Source organism: Rana temporaria, chromosome 10 (genome assembly GCF_905171775.1).
Source record: "Rana temporaria chromosome 10, aRanTem1.1, whole genome shotgun sequence".
In the NCBI taxonomy this organism is placed as follows: domain Eukaryota; kingdom Metazoa; phylum Chordata; class Amphibia; order Anura; family Ranidae; genus Rana; species Rana temporaria.
The window spans coordinates 144,293,796-144,312,040 of NC_053498.1; the positions used below are offsets into that span (position 1 = coordinate 144,293,796).

Sequence of the window (18,245 nt, forward strand, 5' to 3'; positions counted from 1 at the left end):
GTCAATGTCACAGTCAGCTTGGGAGGTCTGTTGTATGAAGATGTCAGGGAATTCGGGTTATCTGTAGCAACCAGACTCTTTTAAAGGCCAGCTTTAGGGTGTAACATGAAGCATGGTAAGCGTCTGCAGCCCCTCCCCCCCCTCAAACTGCCACATCTTCTTTAGGAAGCCAGAGGTGATTAGCCCATTGGCTCTTGCCAATTTTGAAGTCTGTACGGTTGTGCGTGGCTTCGCAGGAATCTGTAATTGGAAAAACTACGAGTCCCGTCTAGAACTCAGAGGCCCAGATTCAGTAAGCAATTGCGCCTGCGTAACCATAGTTACGCAGCGCAATTGCTGACTTGCGCCGGCGTAACGAGTTCTCCTGATTCAGAGAACTCGTTACGCCGACTGCAGCCTAAAATCTGCGTGGCATAAGGCTCTTATGCCACGCAGATTTTAGGCTGCATTCTTGCGTTGACCGCTAGGGGGCGCTCCCATTGTGGTCAGCGTATAGTATGCAAATTGCATACTTACGCCGATTCACAATGTTGCGCGGGCCCTGCGTACGCAAGTTACGGAGTTTCCGTATGGCGTCTTTAGCGTAAGGCTGCCCCTTCTAATAGTAGGCAGCCAATGCTAAAGTATACCCGCCGTTCCCGCGTCGTGAAATTTGAATTTCACGCCGTTTGTGTAAGTGATACGTGAATGGCGCTGGACGCCGTTCACTTTGAAGCAAATGACGTCCTTGCGACGTCATTTGCCGCAATGCACGTCGGGAAAGTTTCCCGACGGCGCATGCGCTTTACGATCGGCGCGGGAACGCGCCTAATTTAAATGATTCCCGCCCCCGGCGGGATCATTTACATTGCGCGCGCTTACGCCGGGCAATTTTGCCGGCGCGCCCTCGCAATTTACGGAGCTACTGCTCCGTGAATCAAGGGCAGCGCAAAATATTTGCGGGGGCGCAGGGCAAAATCGTTGCCCTGCGCCTCCGCAAATAGAGCGCAGATCTCTTTGAATCCGGGCCAGAGTTCTCAATGGAGCACAAGTGAGATTATGTCACAGCACTTGTAGTTCATTGATATTTCCTCCAGCCCTCTAACTTGAAGGTCCCTACCAGCGGCTGCAAAAAAGTGTCTACAAGGGCCAGGGCGTTGCTGATCGCTGTGGGGCCAATCCACTGATCGCCGTTGCAATGCTTTCCATGCAAAAACTATATGCATATTTTTTTCTAAATTAAATATGGGTGCATTTTTATATACCGTATACACGCGAGTATAAGCCACCCCGAATATTGGCCGAGGCACCTAATTTTACCACAAAAAAACTGTGAAAACGTATTGACTCGAGTATAAGCCTAAGGTAGGAAATGCAGCCGCTACTGTTAGTGGAAAAGAGGGTCAACAATGCCCATCTGCAGCCTCACTGTGCCCATCTGCAGCCTCACTGTGCCCATTTGCAGCCTCACTGTGTGTGCCCATCTGCAGCCTCACTCTGTGTGCCCATCTGCAGCCTCACTGTGTGTGCCCATCTGCAGCCTCACTGTGCCCATCTGCAGCCTCACTGTGCCCATTTGCAGCCTCACTGTGTGTGCCCATCTGCAGCCTCACTCTGTGTGCCCATCTGCAGCCTCACTGTGTGTGCCCATCTGCAGCCTCACTGTGTATGCCCATTTGCAGCCTCATGTACCTTTTATCTCCCGTTGTGTCATGCAACTGCAGTGGGCGGCCATCCACTGTAACAAAGCCCCGCCTCCTCCTCGTTCGTGATAGATGGAACACTGATTCAGTTTGTTATCAGTGTTTCGTCTATCACGCATGAGAAGGCAGTGGGGCTTTGTTATAGTGGACGACTGCCGAACAGTAGACTGACACAGCGGGAGACCCTCACTCGAGTATAAACCAGGGGAGGGCTTTTTCAGCATAAAAAAAATGTGCTGAAAAAGTTGGCTTATACTCGAATATATACAGTGGGCCAGATTCTCAGAAGAGATACGACGGTGTATCTCAGGAAACACCGTCGTATCTCTGTTTTTTGGCCCCGGGTATCTATGCGAGTGATTCCTAGAATCATTTTCGCGTAGATACGGCCAAGATCCGACAGGTGTAAGTCACTTACACCGTTGGATCTTAGATGTAATGCGACGCTGGACGCTAGGTGGCGTTTACGTTCAGTTCTCATTTGACTATGCAAATGAGCCTGATCCGCCGATTCCCGAACGAATTAGCGCCGCGTAGTCGTCGGTTACGTCGTTTCCGTAAGCGTAAGGTTACCCCTGCTATATGAGGGGTAACCTTACGCCAGTCCGCCGTATGCCATGTTAAGTATGGCGTCGGGTCAGCGTCTTCTTTTTCCGTCGGTTACGTTGTTTTACTAAGTCGTCCGCAAATACGACTTTACGTCAATGACGCTCACGTCGGCGTCATTGACGTTTTCCGTCGTGAGGTGGAGCATGCGCACTGGGCTCTTTTTCCGCCCGGCGCATGCGTAGTTCGATCGGCGTGCGGGGCGCGCTTAATTTGAATTCAAGCCGCCCCCTTTGAATTACGCGGCCATACGCCGGGCCATTTAAACTACGCCGCCGCAAATTACGGAGCAAGTGCTTAGGGAATACGGCACTTGCTTCTGTAAGAAGTGGCGGCGTAGTGTAAATAGCTTACGCGACGCCGCCGCAGGATGTACGGGAATCTGGCCCAGTATATTTATTTTGTTGCAAAAGGTGGCCTTTAAATAGCAGACAAAATGTGTCTGGATGCCATAGACTTTATACCCGAGGGCCAATAATGCGCACTATAGGTGGCAACAGCATAATGGGTCTTCAGCGGCATGCTGCCTGATGCCATTTGTGTCGTTTCAATGCTTCCAAGTCCTGGGGAAAGTACAAATCCTTACATTAGAAATGTGGATACCAATTAACCTACCAGAAAGTTCTAGGAACAAATCCAGACCACCGCGGCTAGTCTACACAGAGATATTGTTCCCAGAGGGAACTGAACCCGACTTCACATTTCAGATAAGACTGTTGGTTGCTATGGGCTATGGGCATGATAGAGACAGAATATCAACCAAAAATCCAGAAAAAAATCACATGATACAAATGTTATAAATTGAGTTGCAGTTCGGTGAGTAAAATAAGTATTTGATCCCCTTAGTAGTCTGTGGAGAAACCCTTGTTGGGAAGCACAGAGGTCAGACGTTTCTTGTAGTTGGTGATCAGGTCTCCACACATCTCAGGAGGGATTTTGGTCTCCTTTCTTCTTTACAGATCTTCTCTAAATCCTTAATGGACTCTAAATCATTGGCAACTCAGTTTCAGCTCCCTCCATAATTTTTATTATAGGATTAAGGTCTGGAGACTGGCTAAGCCACTCCATTAACTTAATGTGCTTCTTCTAGAGCCACTCCTTTGTTGCCTTGGCAGTAGGATTTGGGTCATTGTAATCCTGGAAGACCCATCCGCGACTTATCTTCAGTGGCCAAGATTCAGGTAGCCTTGCGCTTTTTTTAAGTAGGCGCAGGGCACCGTTTTTGCCCTGCGCCCCCGCAAATTTTCTGCACTACCCGCGATTCACGGAGCAGTAGCTCCGTAAATTGCGTGGGCGCTCCGGCAAAATGCCGGCGTAAGCACGCGCAATTTAAATGATCCCGTAGGGGGCGGGAATCATTTAAATTAGGCGCGTTCCCGAGCCTAGGGCGCATGCTCCGTCGGGAAACTTTCCCGACGTGCATTGCGGTAAATGACGTCGCAAGGACGTCATTTGCTTCAACGTGAACGGCGTCCAGCGCCATTCACGATTCACTTACGCAAACAACGTAAATTTCAAATTTCGCGACGCGGGAACGACGGGTATACTTTAGCATTGGCTGCCCCTGCTATTAGAAGGGGCAGCCTTACGCAAACGACGTAAACTGCGTACGCAGGGCTCGCGTAGGGTAGTGAATCGGCGTTAGTATGCAATTTGCATACTATACGCTGAGCACAACGGGAACGCCACCTAGCGGCCATCGCAAGAATGCAGCCTAAGATATGCGGGCATAAGAGCCTTATGCCACGCATATCTTAGGCTGCAGTCGGCGTAACAAGCTTTCTGAATACAGAACACTCGTTACGCCGGGGCAAGTAAGCAATTGCGCTGCGTAACTATGGTTACGCAGGCGCAATTGCTCTCTGAATCCGGGCCAGTGTTCTGGCTGAGGGGGTTCTCATCCCGTCTCAATACAATACATGGCCCTGGTCCATTTGTCCCTCAAATGCGGCAAGGTCGGCCTGTACTTTTAGCAGATAAACCGCCCCGAAGCCTCATGTTTCCACCTCCGTGTGTGACTGTAGGGATGGTGTTCTTGGTGTCATATTCGGCATTTTTCTTCCTCCTACACGGTGTGTCGACTTAATGCCAAAGGGCTCAATTTTGGTCTCATCTGACCACAGAACTTTCTCCCAATCATTTTAGATGTTCATTGGCAAACTTCAGATGGGCCTGTCCATGTGTCTTCCTGAGAAGGGTAGACCTTGCCGGCGCTCCAGGATTTTAATCCATGGCGGCGTATTGTGTTACCAATTGTTTGTTTGGTGACTGTGGTCCCGACTGCCTTGAGATTATTCACAAGCTCCTCCGGTGTAGTTTCTGGGCTGATCCCTCACTTTTCTCATGACCATCCTCACCCCATGAGGAGAAATCTTGTATGGAGCTCCAAACCGAGGACGATTGATGGTTATTTTGTATTTCTTCCATTTGCGAAAAAATCCCTCCAACAGTAGTCTCCTTCTCATCAATCTTCTTGCTGATGGACTTGTAGCCCATCCCAGCCTTGTCCAGGTCTACAATCTTGTCCCTGACGTCCTCTGACAGATCTTTGGTCTTCCCCCATGATGGTGAGGTTTCAATGGAAGAAAGAAATTCTGCAGACAGGTGTATTTTATACACATAACGAGTTGTCGTTAGGAGTACCTTCTTACATTGACAGGACTAATCTGTGTACCACATGAGACCCTACTGGGAACCAGAAATATTGTTGGTTGATAGAGGATCAAATACAGTGGAACCTTGGATTGCGAGTAATGCGGTTAATGAGCGTTTCACAATACGAGAACTGTATTTTAAAAAATTGTAGCGTTTCTTAAAACGAGCACGATTCAGGCTAAAGCAGTGTGCAGGCCTGAGGTTGGGGGGCGCCTGAGTCGAGCAGAGCCAAACGTCGCCGATCAGTGCCATACGGAAAGGCCCGAGAACAGCTCGGCTGACCTTGGCAAATCTCGGGAACAAAGTCTTTCCGAGGTTTGCCGAGGTGTCCTCAGGCCGTTTCCGAAGCTCCCCCGGCGAAACCTCCCCCCGCCTCTGGTCACATGCGGTATTGCATGCCATTGAAGTCAATGCGGAATTAATTATTTTCGTTTTCATTGGGGAAACTCGCTTTGATATGCAAGTACTTTGTATTACGAGCATTCTCCTGGAACGGAATTTGCTTGTAATCCGAGGTTCCACTGTAGTTATTTTACTCACTGAACTGCAACTCCATTTATAAAATTTGTATCATGTGTTTTTTTTTTTGATTTTTTGTTGATATTCTGTCTCTATCGTATAAAATACATCTATGATAAAAATTATAGACCCTTAATTTCTTTGTAAGTGGGAAAACGTACAAAATCTGCAGGGGATCAAATAATTATTTTCCCCCCGCTGTATGTATGCTCAGCCAGTCACGCCGTACATGTTCATTGCATGGTTGAATCAATGAATACCATTACCTGGACATTCATAGATGGGCAAATCTTGGTTATTTCCAATCTCTACCCAGTTTGAAAATATAAGTTTGGTCATGCCCATACTTTTGTCATCCTGAGATGAACCCTTTATTGGGTTAGAAAGCCATGTTGGTGGGTCTGATATAGTAGTACAGTTGGAGTTGCCATTTGCTTTACACCAGTGGTCATCAACCCTGTCCTCAGGGCCCACTAACAGGCCAGGTTTTATGTATTACTTTGGGGAGATGCAGACGAGAATACTGCAATCACTGAGCAGCAAATGATACCACCTGTGATGTATTTCAGTTATCTTGAAAACCTGGCCTGTTAGTGTGCCCTGAGGACAGGGTTGATGACCACTGCTTTACAGTACAGATCCCATTCTCCTGGTACTCGGGCAAACATGTGTGCATGCTAACTGGGAATGGTGTCACACACAGTCCGAATTTTGTCACATTGAACAGATGGGATGAATGCATGCCACCTATGTTACCACTTATAACAAGGACCATACTAGCAGAATGGAAGTTTGGCAGGTATTAATAATCGCTTGTATATAGAGTTCTAAAACACAGACGCTACACACATATGCAGTAGTCCCTTCTAAAGTAAAGCTACCCTTTAAAAAGAATACATACACACTGAATGAAGCGGTCTGATGTGGATTGCAGCAGTTAGGCTCCATTCACACCTAGGCGTTTTTACACCCGACGCTATTGCAGCCTGCAATACGCTGGAGGGGTGATTTAACATTGTCGGCTATGGAGATGGTTCACATCTCCACGCCAAAAAGCCGTACGCCTGAAGCTCAAAACAAGTCCCGGACCCTTTTTTTCAGGCAGCGTTCGGCATAGCCGGCAATGTTTCAATCACCCCTCCGGCGTATTGTAGGCTAAAAACGCAGTGTTTTGTCGCGGCACAAAACGCCTCAATTTGGCGGCAAATCGCGGTACAATACGCCGCGTTCAGGTGTGAATGCAGCCTAAGATCTGTACACCATACCCTGGTTGTGTCATCATGATGTCCAAGATGTAGTAGAGATTAGAAATGCCAAATTCAGGTGAGGCAATCTTACTGCTGGAGTCCCTGAGATATAGAAGAAGGGCTCTTCAACACATCTTCACCAATTTAAAAGAGCGAATCCCCATCCCCACGGCAGCCCAATGCAATGCTGCTCAGATGACTAGAAGCGAGGGAACCATTTCTGATGGATATGCAGTCCTAGCTAGCGGGTAACAACTTTGTACTTGTCAAGTTGGAGTCTCCAGGGCTTAACTGCTCCATCACTTACTAGCCTGAGACCAGGCCCCCGCTGTAGCATTTCCTCCGTTAAAATGCAGTGATTTGCAAGGTTATTGTGGAAAGGGGTTATTCTCATGCTGTTAAGTGATACACACAGTATATTACCAAAAGTATTGGGACACCTGCTTTTACACGCACATGAACTTTAATGGCATCCCAGTCTTAGTCCGTAAGGTTCAATATTGCGTTGGCCCACCCTTTGCAGCTAAAACAGCTTCAACTCTTCTGGGAAGGCCGTCTCCCCTCCACCAAATGATTTGGACCAGTGCAGAAAGGAAGGTCCATAAAGACATGGATGGGCGAGTTTGGGGTGGAGGAACTTGACTGGCCTGCACGTTATTGGCATCCCAGTCTTAGTCCGTAGGGTTCAATATTGAGTTGGCCCCACCCTTTGCAGCTATAAGAGCTTCAACTCTTCTGGGAAGGCCGTCCACAAGGTTTAGGAGTGTATCTATGGGAATGTTTGACTATTCTTCTAGAAGTGCATTTGTAAGGCCTGGCTCGCAGTTTCCTCTCTAATTCATCCAAAAGATGTTCTATCGGGTTGTGCATATTGGCACAGGAAGGGGCCATCCCCAAACTGTTCCCACAAATTTAGGAGCATGAAATTGTCTTGGAACTAAGGGGCCAAGCCCAACCCTTGAAAAACAAACCCAACACCATAATTCCCCCCTCCACCAAATGATTTGGACCAGTGCATTAAGCGAAGTCCATAAAGACATGGATGAATGAGTTTGGGGTGGAGGAACTTGACTGGCCTGCATATTAATGGCATCCCAGTCTAAGTCCGTAGGATTCAATATTGAATTGGCCCACCCATTGCAGCTATAACAGCTTCAACTCTTCTGGGAAGGCCGTCCACAAAGCAAGATCCATAAAGATATGGATGAACGAGTTTGGGGTGGAGGAACTTGACTGCCCAGCACAGAGTCCTGACCTCAACCCAATAGAATACCATTGGAATGAATTAGAGTGGAGACTGCGAGCCAGGCCTTCTTGTTCAACATCAGTGCCTGACCTCACAAATGCTCTTCTGGAAGAATGGTCAAACATTCCCATAGACACCCTCCTAAACCTTGTGGACGGCCTTCCCAGAAGAGGTGAAGTTGTTATAGCTGCAAAGGGCGGGGCCAACTCAATATTGAACCTTACAACCGAGACCGGGATGTCATTAATGTGCAGGCCAGTCAAGTTCATCCATGTCTTTATGGAGCTTCCTTTGTGAACTGGTCAAAATCATTTGTTGGCGTGGGGATGACTGGTGTTGGGTTTGTTTTTCAGGGGTTGGACTTCTTGGCCCCTTAGTACCAATGTGCATGTAAAAGGCAGGTGTCCCAATACTTTTGAAAATATAGCGTATATATCTTATGCATGGTTACATTCTGAAGGCGGTATGACACGAGAGCTATTCTGGTCATCAGTTTCAGCTACTGTCCCCCCCCCCCCCACGGAGGGTCCCAGTCCTTCCCATTGACTTGCACACTAGGATGATGCAGAATTTGTCAGATCAGTGAGCAGATTTACTGCTAAAGAGTGATTTGACTGTAAAAGCTCTCGGGTGACACCGCCCTGAATCCGGTTCATGTCCTGTTGTTAAGTCGACGATAACTGAGAGCATGTGGTGTGTTTGCGTTTTAATCCTGCTTTTTGTTTTTCCACGCTTTTTGTTTCTGCAGTTTTTTGACAGGACTGGGGTGTCCAAACTGCATCGAATATTTCACATCACAAGGGTTACAGAATATTTACCACCTGCAGAACCTAACTATGGAGGTAAATGCTCGGAGACCATTGAATGATAAGGCTGCAGACCATTTTAGGGCAACGTGTGCAGAGGTGGGCCCACTCTGTGCCCCACAGCAACCAATCAGAAAGCAAGTCGAATTACGCCCGTTTTTGTTCAGTAAAGCAACATTCAGAGCCAATATATATATGAAAAGTGTAAAGGAAAACCCATTACAACGTCAGTTTAAAGCCCAACTGAACCTCCCCAAACATATAATACAACAAAAATGTAATATATTGCAGCTTACCAGCCCTTAGATGTGGCTATGTGTTTCCTTTTTTCCATGTTAAGAACATAGGGCCAGATGCTCAAAGAAGTTACGCCGGCGTATCTATTGATACGCCGCGTAACTTCTATTTTGCTCCGGCGTATCTTTGTTTTGTATCCACAAAACAAGATACGCCTGAATCTGGGCTCGATCCGACTGGCGTACGTCTTAGTACGCCGTCGGATCTATGGTGCATGTTTACGCTGGCCGCTAGGTGGCGTTTCCGTCGATTTCCGCGTCGAGTATGCAAATTAGCTAGATACGCGAATCTACAAACGTACGTCCGGCGCATTTTTTTACGTAGTTTCCGTAAGGCTTTTTTCGGCGTATAGTTACCCCTGCTATATTAGGCGTATCCTATGTCAAGTACGGCCGTCGTTCCCGCGTTGAAATTTGAAAATGTTATGTTGTTTGCGTAAGTCGTTTGCGAATAGGGCTTTGCGTAGAATGACGTTCACGTCGTAAGCATTGGCTTGTTGCGGGGTTAATTTTGAGCATGCGCTCTGGGATACCCCCATGGACGGCGCATGCGCCGTTAAAAAAAATACGTAATTTGCGTCAGGTCAAGACGTATTAACATAAAACACGCCCCCATCTCATCCATTTGAATTGCGCGCCCTTACGCCTCCAAAGTTACACTACGCCGCCGTAACTTACGGGGCAAATTCTTTCAGGATACAGAAAATACGCTGTAAGTTACGGCAGCGTAGTGTATCAGAGATACGCTAGGCCGGACGGAAAGAAGCGCCGCGCTTCGTGGATCTGGGCCCATTTTGTTTAACCACTTGCCCTCTGGAAGATTTACCCCTCCTTCATGACCAGGCCATTTTTTGCGATACGGCACTGCATTAATTTAACGGACAATTGCGTGGTCATGCAACGCTGTACCCAAATAAACCCTCCCCCAGAGCTTTCTTTTGGTGGTATTTGATCACAACTGCGGTTTTTATTAATTGTCCTATCCGTGAAAAGATTACTGACAATTTTGAAAAAAAAATAAAAATTATATGTATTTTAGTAATGGCGGTGAATAGCGACTTATAGTGGGACTGCAATATTGCGGCGGCCAAGTGGCACACTTGACACTTTTCAGGAACCAGTGACACTAATACAGTGATCAGTGATAAAAATATGCATATATATATATATATATATAAAAATAAAAATAAAAAATAATGTATATGTAAAAAAAAAAAAAAAAGTCCATTTGAAAAAAGAGCCCCGCATTAATTTATAGGGATGCATTCATGCGATCAGATTCTAGTGCTGACAAAAAATAAAGGGGGGTCCTGCACCAGTTTGGTGCAAAAAGGGGGGGGGATTTGAGCCACACAAATCCAGCCGCTCACCTGAGCCCGCATTATGATGTCACTGCTAGGCCCTGTCCTGATGCGTTTCGTCCCACAGAACGTCCCTGGAGGAGGGTTGTCAATACAGAAGTGGGCTAGAGTTAAAAATGTTCGACTTGCATGATATAAGGCAGCATTAGAGAGGTCTGTTTAGAAGCCCATGATCCAGAATGCTCTGGTCTTGTACCTTCTCTCCCAATCTCATTGGGCTCCCATATTCTTTGCCTATAAAACCAACATGGAGATTGTTGCTGTAGAAAGACTTACTAATAAAAACAAGCTTACTCCATTCATGCGATAAGATTTCTAAATTTAGGAAACACGAGTGCTGACAATTGATTGGTTGCTGTGGATTTGCTATAGGCCTTGGTAAATGAGCCTTCAAAGTGAAGTTAAAGACACACAGAGGGCCGTTATAGAAACATTTTTTATATTTATAGCATTTTTTATATTTATAGCATTTTTTTTATTTATAGCATGTTATCACCTTTTCATTGCTTTCTCAAATACTTGAGTGGAAATTAATACTCATGATCCGTAAAATTACTTTTTTTTGTCTTCTGTCCTGATAATTAATATCATGAGTCTTCATGAAGCTAACGTGTCATGACATCTGCTCCAAGCATGCTTGTACCCTCTGCTAGTGTTTTTGTTGTGCATGAGCAAGAGATTGCATGGATAGAGAAACTATGGAAGTGTTTAGAGAATAAAGGAGACCACTATATTGTCAAAAGTATTGGGACGCTTGCCTTTACAAACGCACATTAACAACATCCCAGTCTTAGTCCGGAGGGTTCAATATTGAGTTGGCCCCGCCCCTTGCAGCTATAACAGCTTCAACTCTTCGGGGAAGGCCGTCCATAAGGTTTAGGAGTGTGTTTATGGGAATGTTTGACCATTCTTTTAGAGGGTCAGGCACTGATGTTGGACGAGGAGGCCTGGATCACAGTCTGTGCTCTATTTCATCCCAAAGGTGTTCGATCGGGTTGAGGTCAGGACTCCAAACTTGCTCATTCATGTGTTTATGGACCCTGCTTTGTGGACGACCTTCCCAGAAGAGTTGAAGCTGTTATAGCTGCAAAGGGCGGGGCCAACTCAATATTAAACCCTACGGACTAAGACTGGGATCCTATTAATATGCAGGCCAGTCAAGTTCCTCCACCCCAAACTCGCTCATCCATGTCTTTATGGACCTTGCTTTGTGCACTGGTCCAAATCATTTGGTGGAGGGGGGATTATGGTGTGGGGTTGTTTTTCAGGGGTTGGGTTGGCCCCTTAGTTCCAGTGAAGGGAACTCTTAAGGCATCAGCATACCAAGACATTTTGGACAATTTCATGCTCCCAACTTTGTGGGAACAGTTTGGGGACGGCCCCTTCCTTTTCCAACATGACTGCGCACCAGAGCACAAAGCAAGGTCCATAAAGACATAGAGGAGTGAGTTTGGGGTGGAGGAACTTGACTGGCCTACACAGAGTCCCGACCTCAACCCGATAGAACACCTTTGTTATGAATTAGAGTGGAGACTGCGAACCTGGCATTCTCCTCAAACATTCCCATAGACACACTCCTAAACCTCACCTTCCCAGAAGAGTTGAAGCTTTTATAGCTGCAAAGGGCGGGGCCAACTCAATATTGAACCCTACTGACTAAGACTGACTAAGACTGTGATCCCATTAATATGCAGGCCAGTCAAGTTCCTCCACCCCAAACTCGCTCATCCATGTCTTTATGGACCTTGCTTTGTGCACTGGTCCAAATCATAGCTATATCTTTTATAGCTGCAAAGGGCGGGGCCCACTCAATATTGAACCCTACAGACTAAGGCTGGGATGCCATTAAAGTTCATGTGCGTGTAAAGGCAGGCGTCCCAATACTTTTTGACAATATAGTGTATGTTATAGAAGACAATCGGCGCACACAAAAGTTTATAAAAGTGGAAAAAATGCAAGCTGAACACCAAAAGGCAAATCACAAATATTAATAAGTCAAAAGGTGCAGCACAATGAATAAAGTCCATATACTGTAGTAAACAATAAAACAGTGATGGGACACCCCGGGATGTAGAAAATCTTCAAACGATAATCTCAAAGTGACAGGTCCTCCACCAATAGAAGTGAACACTCTTACCAGATGAGGTGGATCACTGGATGAACAAATGGTCAATATCGCTTATTCCCACAGAAGGGGTGATGATTCAGTCGAACGAGGTGGCAGACGGGCATCGATCAGTGATAAAACCATGTGAAGGCCTAAAAAATATGGAAGCAATCTAAGTGTAGACTGGTATTTTATTCCAAAAGTACAAAAGCTTGAAATCAAATAACAAGCGCCAAAGAGGCACAGCGGCCTAGTATAAAAACAGCGTGCAGCAACAGATGGGGCGCGGGTGACGTCACGAACGGTAGCGCCTCACGGGGGAGGAGCTACCATTCGTGACGTCACCCGCGCCCCATCTGTTGCAGCTCGCGGTCACCACACCGCTGTTGCACGCTGTTTTTATACTAGGCTGCTGTGCCTCTTTGGCTTGCTTTTGTACTTTTGGAATAAAATACCAGTCCACACTTAGATTGCTTCCATATTTGTATTCCTTCATATGGTTTTATCACTGATCGATGCCCGTCTGCCACCTTGTTGGACTGAATCATCACCATCATCACCACTTCTGTGGGAATAAGCGATATTGACCATCTGTTCATCCAGTGGTCCACCTCATCTGGTAAGAGTTTTCACTTCTATTGGTGGAGGACCTGTCACTTTCAGATTATCGTTTGAAGATTTTCTACATCGCGGGGTGTCCCATCACTGTTTTATTGTTTACTACAGTATATGGACTTTATTCATTGCGCTGCACCTTTTTACTTATTAACCACTTCAGCCCCGGACCATTATGCAGCCAAATGACCCGGTCACTTTTTGCGATTCGGCACTGCGTCGCTTTAACTGACAATTGCGCGGTCGTGCGACGTGGCTTCCAAACAAAATTGACGTCCTTTTTTCCCCACAAATAGAGCTTTCTTTTGGTGGTATTTGATCACCTCTGCCTTTTTTATTTTTTGCGCTATAAACAAAAATAGAGCGTCAATTTTGGGAAAAAAACAAATATTTTTTACTTTTTGCTATAATAAATATCCCCCAAAAATATATAAAAACATCTTTTTTTTCTCAGTTTAGACCGATACGTAAAAAAATCATCGCAATAAGCGTTTATTGGTCGGTTTGCGCAAGAGTTATAGCGTCTACGAAAAAGTGGAAAGTTTTATGTAATAAAAAAAATAAATAAAAATGTTTTACTAGTAATGGCGGCGATCAGCGATTTTTATCGTGACTGCGACATTATGGCGGACACATCAGACACTTTTGACACCACTGTCATTTTTTACAGCGAACAGTGCTATTAAAATGCACAGATGACTGTAAAAATGACACTGGCAGGGAAGGGGTTAACCTGTAGGGGGAGCTGAAGAGGTTAAGTGTGAACTAGGGCGTGTTCTGTTAGGGGGCGTGGCTTGCCGTGACACGTCACTGATTGCTGTTCCCGATGACAGGGAACACGATCAGTGACAGTGTCAGCTAGGCAGAATGGGAAGATGTTGTGTATACACATCTCCCCGTTCTTCAGCTGTGACCCGATCACGGGACACTCGCGACGATCACGGAGCTTGTGACAGGGTCGCGAGCACGCGCGACCACACAGCTTGCATCTTAAAGGGGACATTATATATATATATATATATATATATATATATATATATATATATACGCTCATATGCGCAGCCATGCCATTCTGTCGACGTAAATAGTGGTGCGCTGGTCAGGAACCGGTTAATATAGTGTGTGTGCAATAAAGGGCAGCAAATCCTAACAAATCCTTTAAACGAAGCTCATGGCATGTGCGCTGTACTGCCACTAGTTTGGGTGAACCGTGGTACCATTCAGCGTGAATGCCACTGTGGTTTCACTCATTAAAGTGTAAGTAAACCCCTTGTTTTTAGCCATGGAAGCTGCCATCTTGGCCTCTGTTTAATCTACAACTGCCATGATGCTGCACATGTGATCAGTTATGACACCAGCCCATTGGATGGTTTGACAGTTTGGTTGAGAGCACAACCAATAGGAGTGTTACATTTCCGACACGTGTTGAAAATTAACCGGTACCCGAAAGGCTCATGTACAGCTATACGTCAGCAGAATGGCATTGCTGGGCAAAGTAACGCGTATTTACGTCACTTTGAAGTTCCCACCGCCGGCGCGAGCTCAGTGACTGTGCCCGTAGGACCCGCGGACTCTATGTCGGCCGGTGTTCCGCGATTGGGACACAGAGCTGCAGAATGGGGAGAGGCCAGTGTAAACAAGCACCTCCCCGTTCAGCCAAGTGACATTGTCACTAATTGTCTGTTCCCTTTCATCCGGAGCAGAGATCAGTGACGTGTCACCCATAGCCACACCCCCTAACAGTTAGAATCACTCCCTAGGACACACTTAACCCCTTCCCCGCCCCCTTGGTGGTTAACCCCTTCATTGCCAGTCACATTTACACAGTATTTTTATAGCACTATTCGCTGTATAGATGTGAATGGTCCCAAAAATGTGTCAAAAGTGTCCAATGTGTCCGCCATAATGTCGCAGTCACGATAATAAAAAAAAAAGACACTGAACGCCGGCATAACAAGTAAAAAAAAAATATTAATAAAAATGGCATAAAACTATCCGCCTATTTTGTAGACGCTATAACTTTTGCGCAAACCAATCAATATACGCTTATTGTGAATTTTTTTTTACCAAACATCTGTAGAAGAATACGTATCGGCCTAAACTAAGGGGGGAAAAAAAAAATTATAGATTTTTTGGGGGATATTTATTATAGCAAAAAATAAAAAATATTGCTTTTTTTTCAAAATTGACGCTCTATTTTTGTTTATAGCGCAAAAAAATAAAAACCGCAGAGGTGATCAAATACCACCAAAAGAAAGCTCTATTTGCGGGAAAAAAGGGACCTCAATTTTGTTTGGGAGCCACGTCGCACGACCGCGCAATTGTCAGTTAAAGCGACGCAGTGCCGAATGGCTAAACGTTCTCTGGTCTTTGGCCAGCCAAATGGTCCGGGGCTGAAGTGGTTAAACTGTTTTATGGATGGGTTTACTTCCACTTTAACAATTGCAGTAATGTGCACTAAAACGCACAATGACACAGTAGAAACTTTAGATGAAGGGTCTTCAAGGACAAAAAGCTGCTACGGGGGGGGGGGGGCGGGCTAAAAGATGATTGGGCATTATTAGGTAGATTCAGAAAGAGTTAGGCCGGCTTATCAGTAGATAAGCCGACCTAACTCAGAATCTACGCCGACCTATGTTTAAGCGTATGCTCAAACAGAGATACGCTTAAACATATCTAAGATACGACGGCTTGCGGCGTCCTATCTTAGATTGCAATATTTCGGATGGCCGCTAGGTGGCGCTTCCATTGCGGTCGGCGTAGAATATGTAAATTAGTTGATACGCCGATTCACGAACGTACGCCCGGCCGCCGCAGTAGTTTTACTTTGTTTCCGTAAGGCATTAGCAGGCCTAAAGTTATTCCATCTATTAGGTGGAATAACAATGTTAAAGTATGGCCGCCGTTCCCGCCGCGAGATTCGAATTTTTTACGTCGTTTGCTTAAGTCGTCCGCGAATCGGGATTTACGTCATTTACGTCCACGTCAAAATCAATAGGCCCGTGCGGCGTACTTAGCCGCAATGCACCCTGGGAAATGTAGGCGCCCGGCGCATGCGCATTAAACACAAAACGTAAAAAACGTGAGGTCAAGCCTCAGTACCATAAAACACGCCCCCCTCCAAGACATTTGAATTCGGTGCCCGTACGCCCGCCCGCTTTAGGCTACGCCGCCGTATATTAGCAGGCAAGTACATTGAGAATCATGTACTTGCCTAGCTAACTTATGGCGGCGTAGCCTAAACACGCTAAGCTACGCCGCCGCAAGTTTAAGCCTTTCTCTGTGAATCTACCTATATGAGTATTACAGAGTTTTATAAATGAGCTACAAAGTGTTCCATAGGAAGTGATTCCCACTAACTAAATGACTGTATAGTGTTCAGATAATATTACGGTTGATGACCGTTCTTCCTCTTCCCTCTCTATGGCAGGATCTAGGAGCCCTGAAGATTCCAGAACACTACAAAGCCATTATCTGGCGTGGAATCCAAGAGTTGAACAAAGGTCACGACTATGGCGGCCAACAGCTAATACGCTCGAGCAGTAACGCCTCCACCATTTCCATCGGCAGCTCCGGAGAGCTTCAGCGCCAGCGCGTCATGGAGGCCGTACATTTCCGCGTGCGCCACACCATCACCATTCCCAACCGGAACGGCGCTGACGAATGGGCGGACTTTGGTTTCGATTTACCCGACTGCAAAGCGCGCAAACACTCCATCAAAGAAGAGTTTGCTGAATCCGATATCAACTAAAAACGACGCTCTGCTTGTTGAAAACCAGGCCAACCCGGAAAAAAATAAATAAAAAAAATGATTGCCCTTTTTTTTGGTGAACCCAAAAAACAAAAATGGCGGAACTGCAGGCAGCCATATTTCAAAATCGGCCATCGGTCTGGTAGTGGCGGTCGGCGTTTGCACACAGCTAGGTGGTTTTTCACCAAGGGCCAGCTTTGCAAGGAACATCAAAGTCAGTTGTTGCTTAAATTTTCACAAAACTAATTTTAATGGAGCGAGTCGAAAATGGAGGTGCGATGCGGTTGGTACCCAATAACACAAAACACACTTGTTTTATTTAAACTACAGTCAACACCCCCTGAGCGGGTTGGGAGATCAGCCGGTCTGACACATAAAAAAGGTCAGCCATTGGCTGGTACAGAAAACACTTTGACGGGACAAAAAAAAAAGAAAAGAAGTGTGCTGAACTGCCAAAAAAGTATTTTCTCCTTTTTATCCATGTCCTTTTTAGTTGTGCTTGTGACGTTTAATGAGTTTTAAAAACAAAACATGTTTTAAGTAAAACATGATTTGGAGCTACAGAACTGCGCCGAAAATGGTGTATTTAAAAAAAAAATAATAATAATTTTTAAATGAAAAACCTCAGTCATCTCAGCTGCGTTTTAGGGGCACACCACACCATTCATTGTTGACTGAGCCTCTCTTATATATATATATATATATATATAGTTATTGAATCCTAAGTGGTATGATATTTTTTGTTTTTTTTATTTATCTGTAATATAAAATATTCATGATCTCTCCTTAATTCATGATTAAAGGGGGTCCCGTATTTGGCCCGCTGAGTCCGGTCTGTTTTGGGCGTAAAGATGTCATTTAAAACATCGGAGGACTGGATAAGTCAATCGGTCACGTTGTCTATTTTACATGTGGATGTATTTTTATTTTATTTTTTTCCCTTCCTTGTACTTAAAGCAGGGGTTCACCCTATCAACGAAAAAAAAAAAAAAATTTTTCTTTTACCATAAAATCAGGCATTGTAGCGCGAGCTACAGTATGCCTGTCCCGAATTTTTTACCCCCGTACTCACCTTGTACGCGTAGATCGAAGATACCGGGGAATGGGCGTGCCTATGGAGACGGAGGATGATTGACGGCCGGCTCTGGCGCGTCACGCTTCTCCGGAAATAGACGAAATAGGCTTGGCTCTTCACGACGCGTGCGCATAGCCTGTGCGCAGGCGCCGTGAAGAGCCGAGACCTACTGCGGCTGTCTTCGGGGAGAGTGACGTGCCAGGGCCGGCCGTCAATCATCCTCCCTCTCCATAGGCATGCCCATTCCCCGCGGGAGCCGAAATCTACGATGTCAGATTA

At 45.8% G+C, this 18,245-nt stretch overlaps 1 protein-coding gene across 7 annotated transcripts in view; it reads left to right on the forward strand.

Annotated features, from left to right (window-relative positions):
* TP73 (tumor protein p73) overlaps positions 1-17,489 on the forward strand; it is a 201,279-nt gene extending 183,790 nt beyond the window's left edge. For all 7 annotated transcript variants that reach the window (XM_040326467.1, XM_040326460.1, XM_040326462.1 and 4 more), the window contains exons 13-14: positions 8,704-8,797; positions 16,571-17,489. In XM_040326467.1, the coding sequence (XP_040182401.1) occupies positions 8,704-8,797; positions 16,571-16,891 (415 nt within the window). In that variant the 3' untranslated portion in view covers positions 16,892-17,489. The remainder of the gene's footprint in view (positions 1-8,703; positions 8,798-16,570) is intronic.
* Positions 17,490-18,245: the final 756 nt, after the last annotated feature.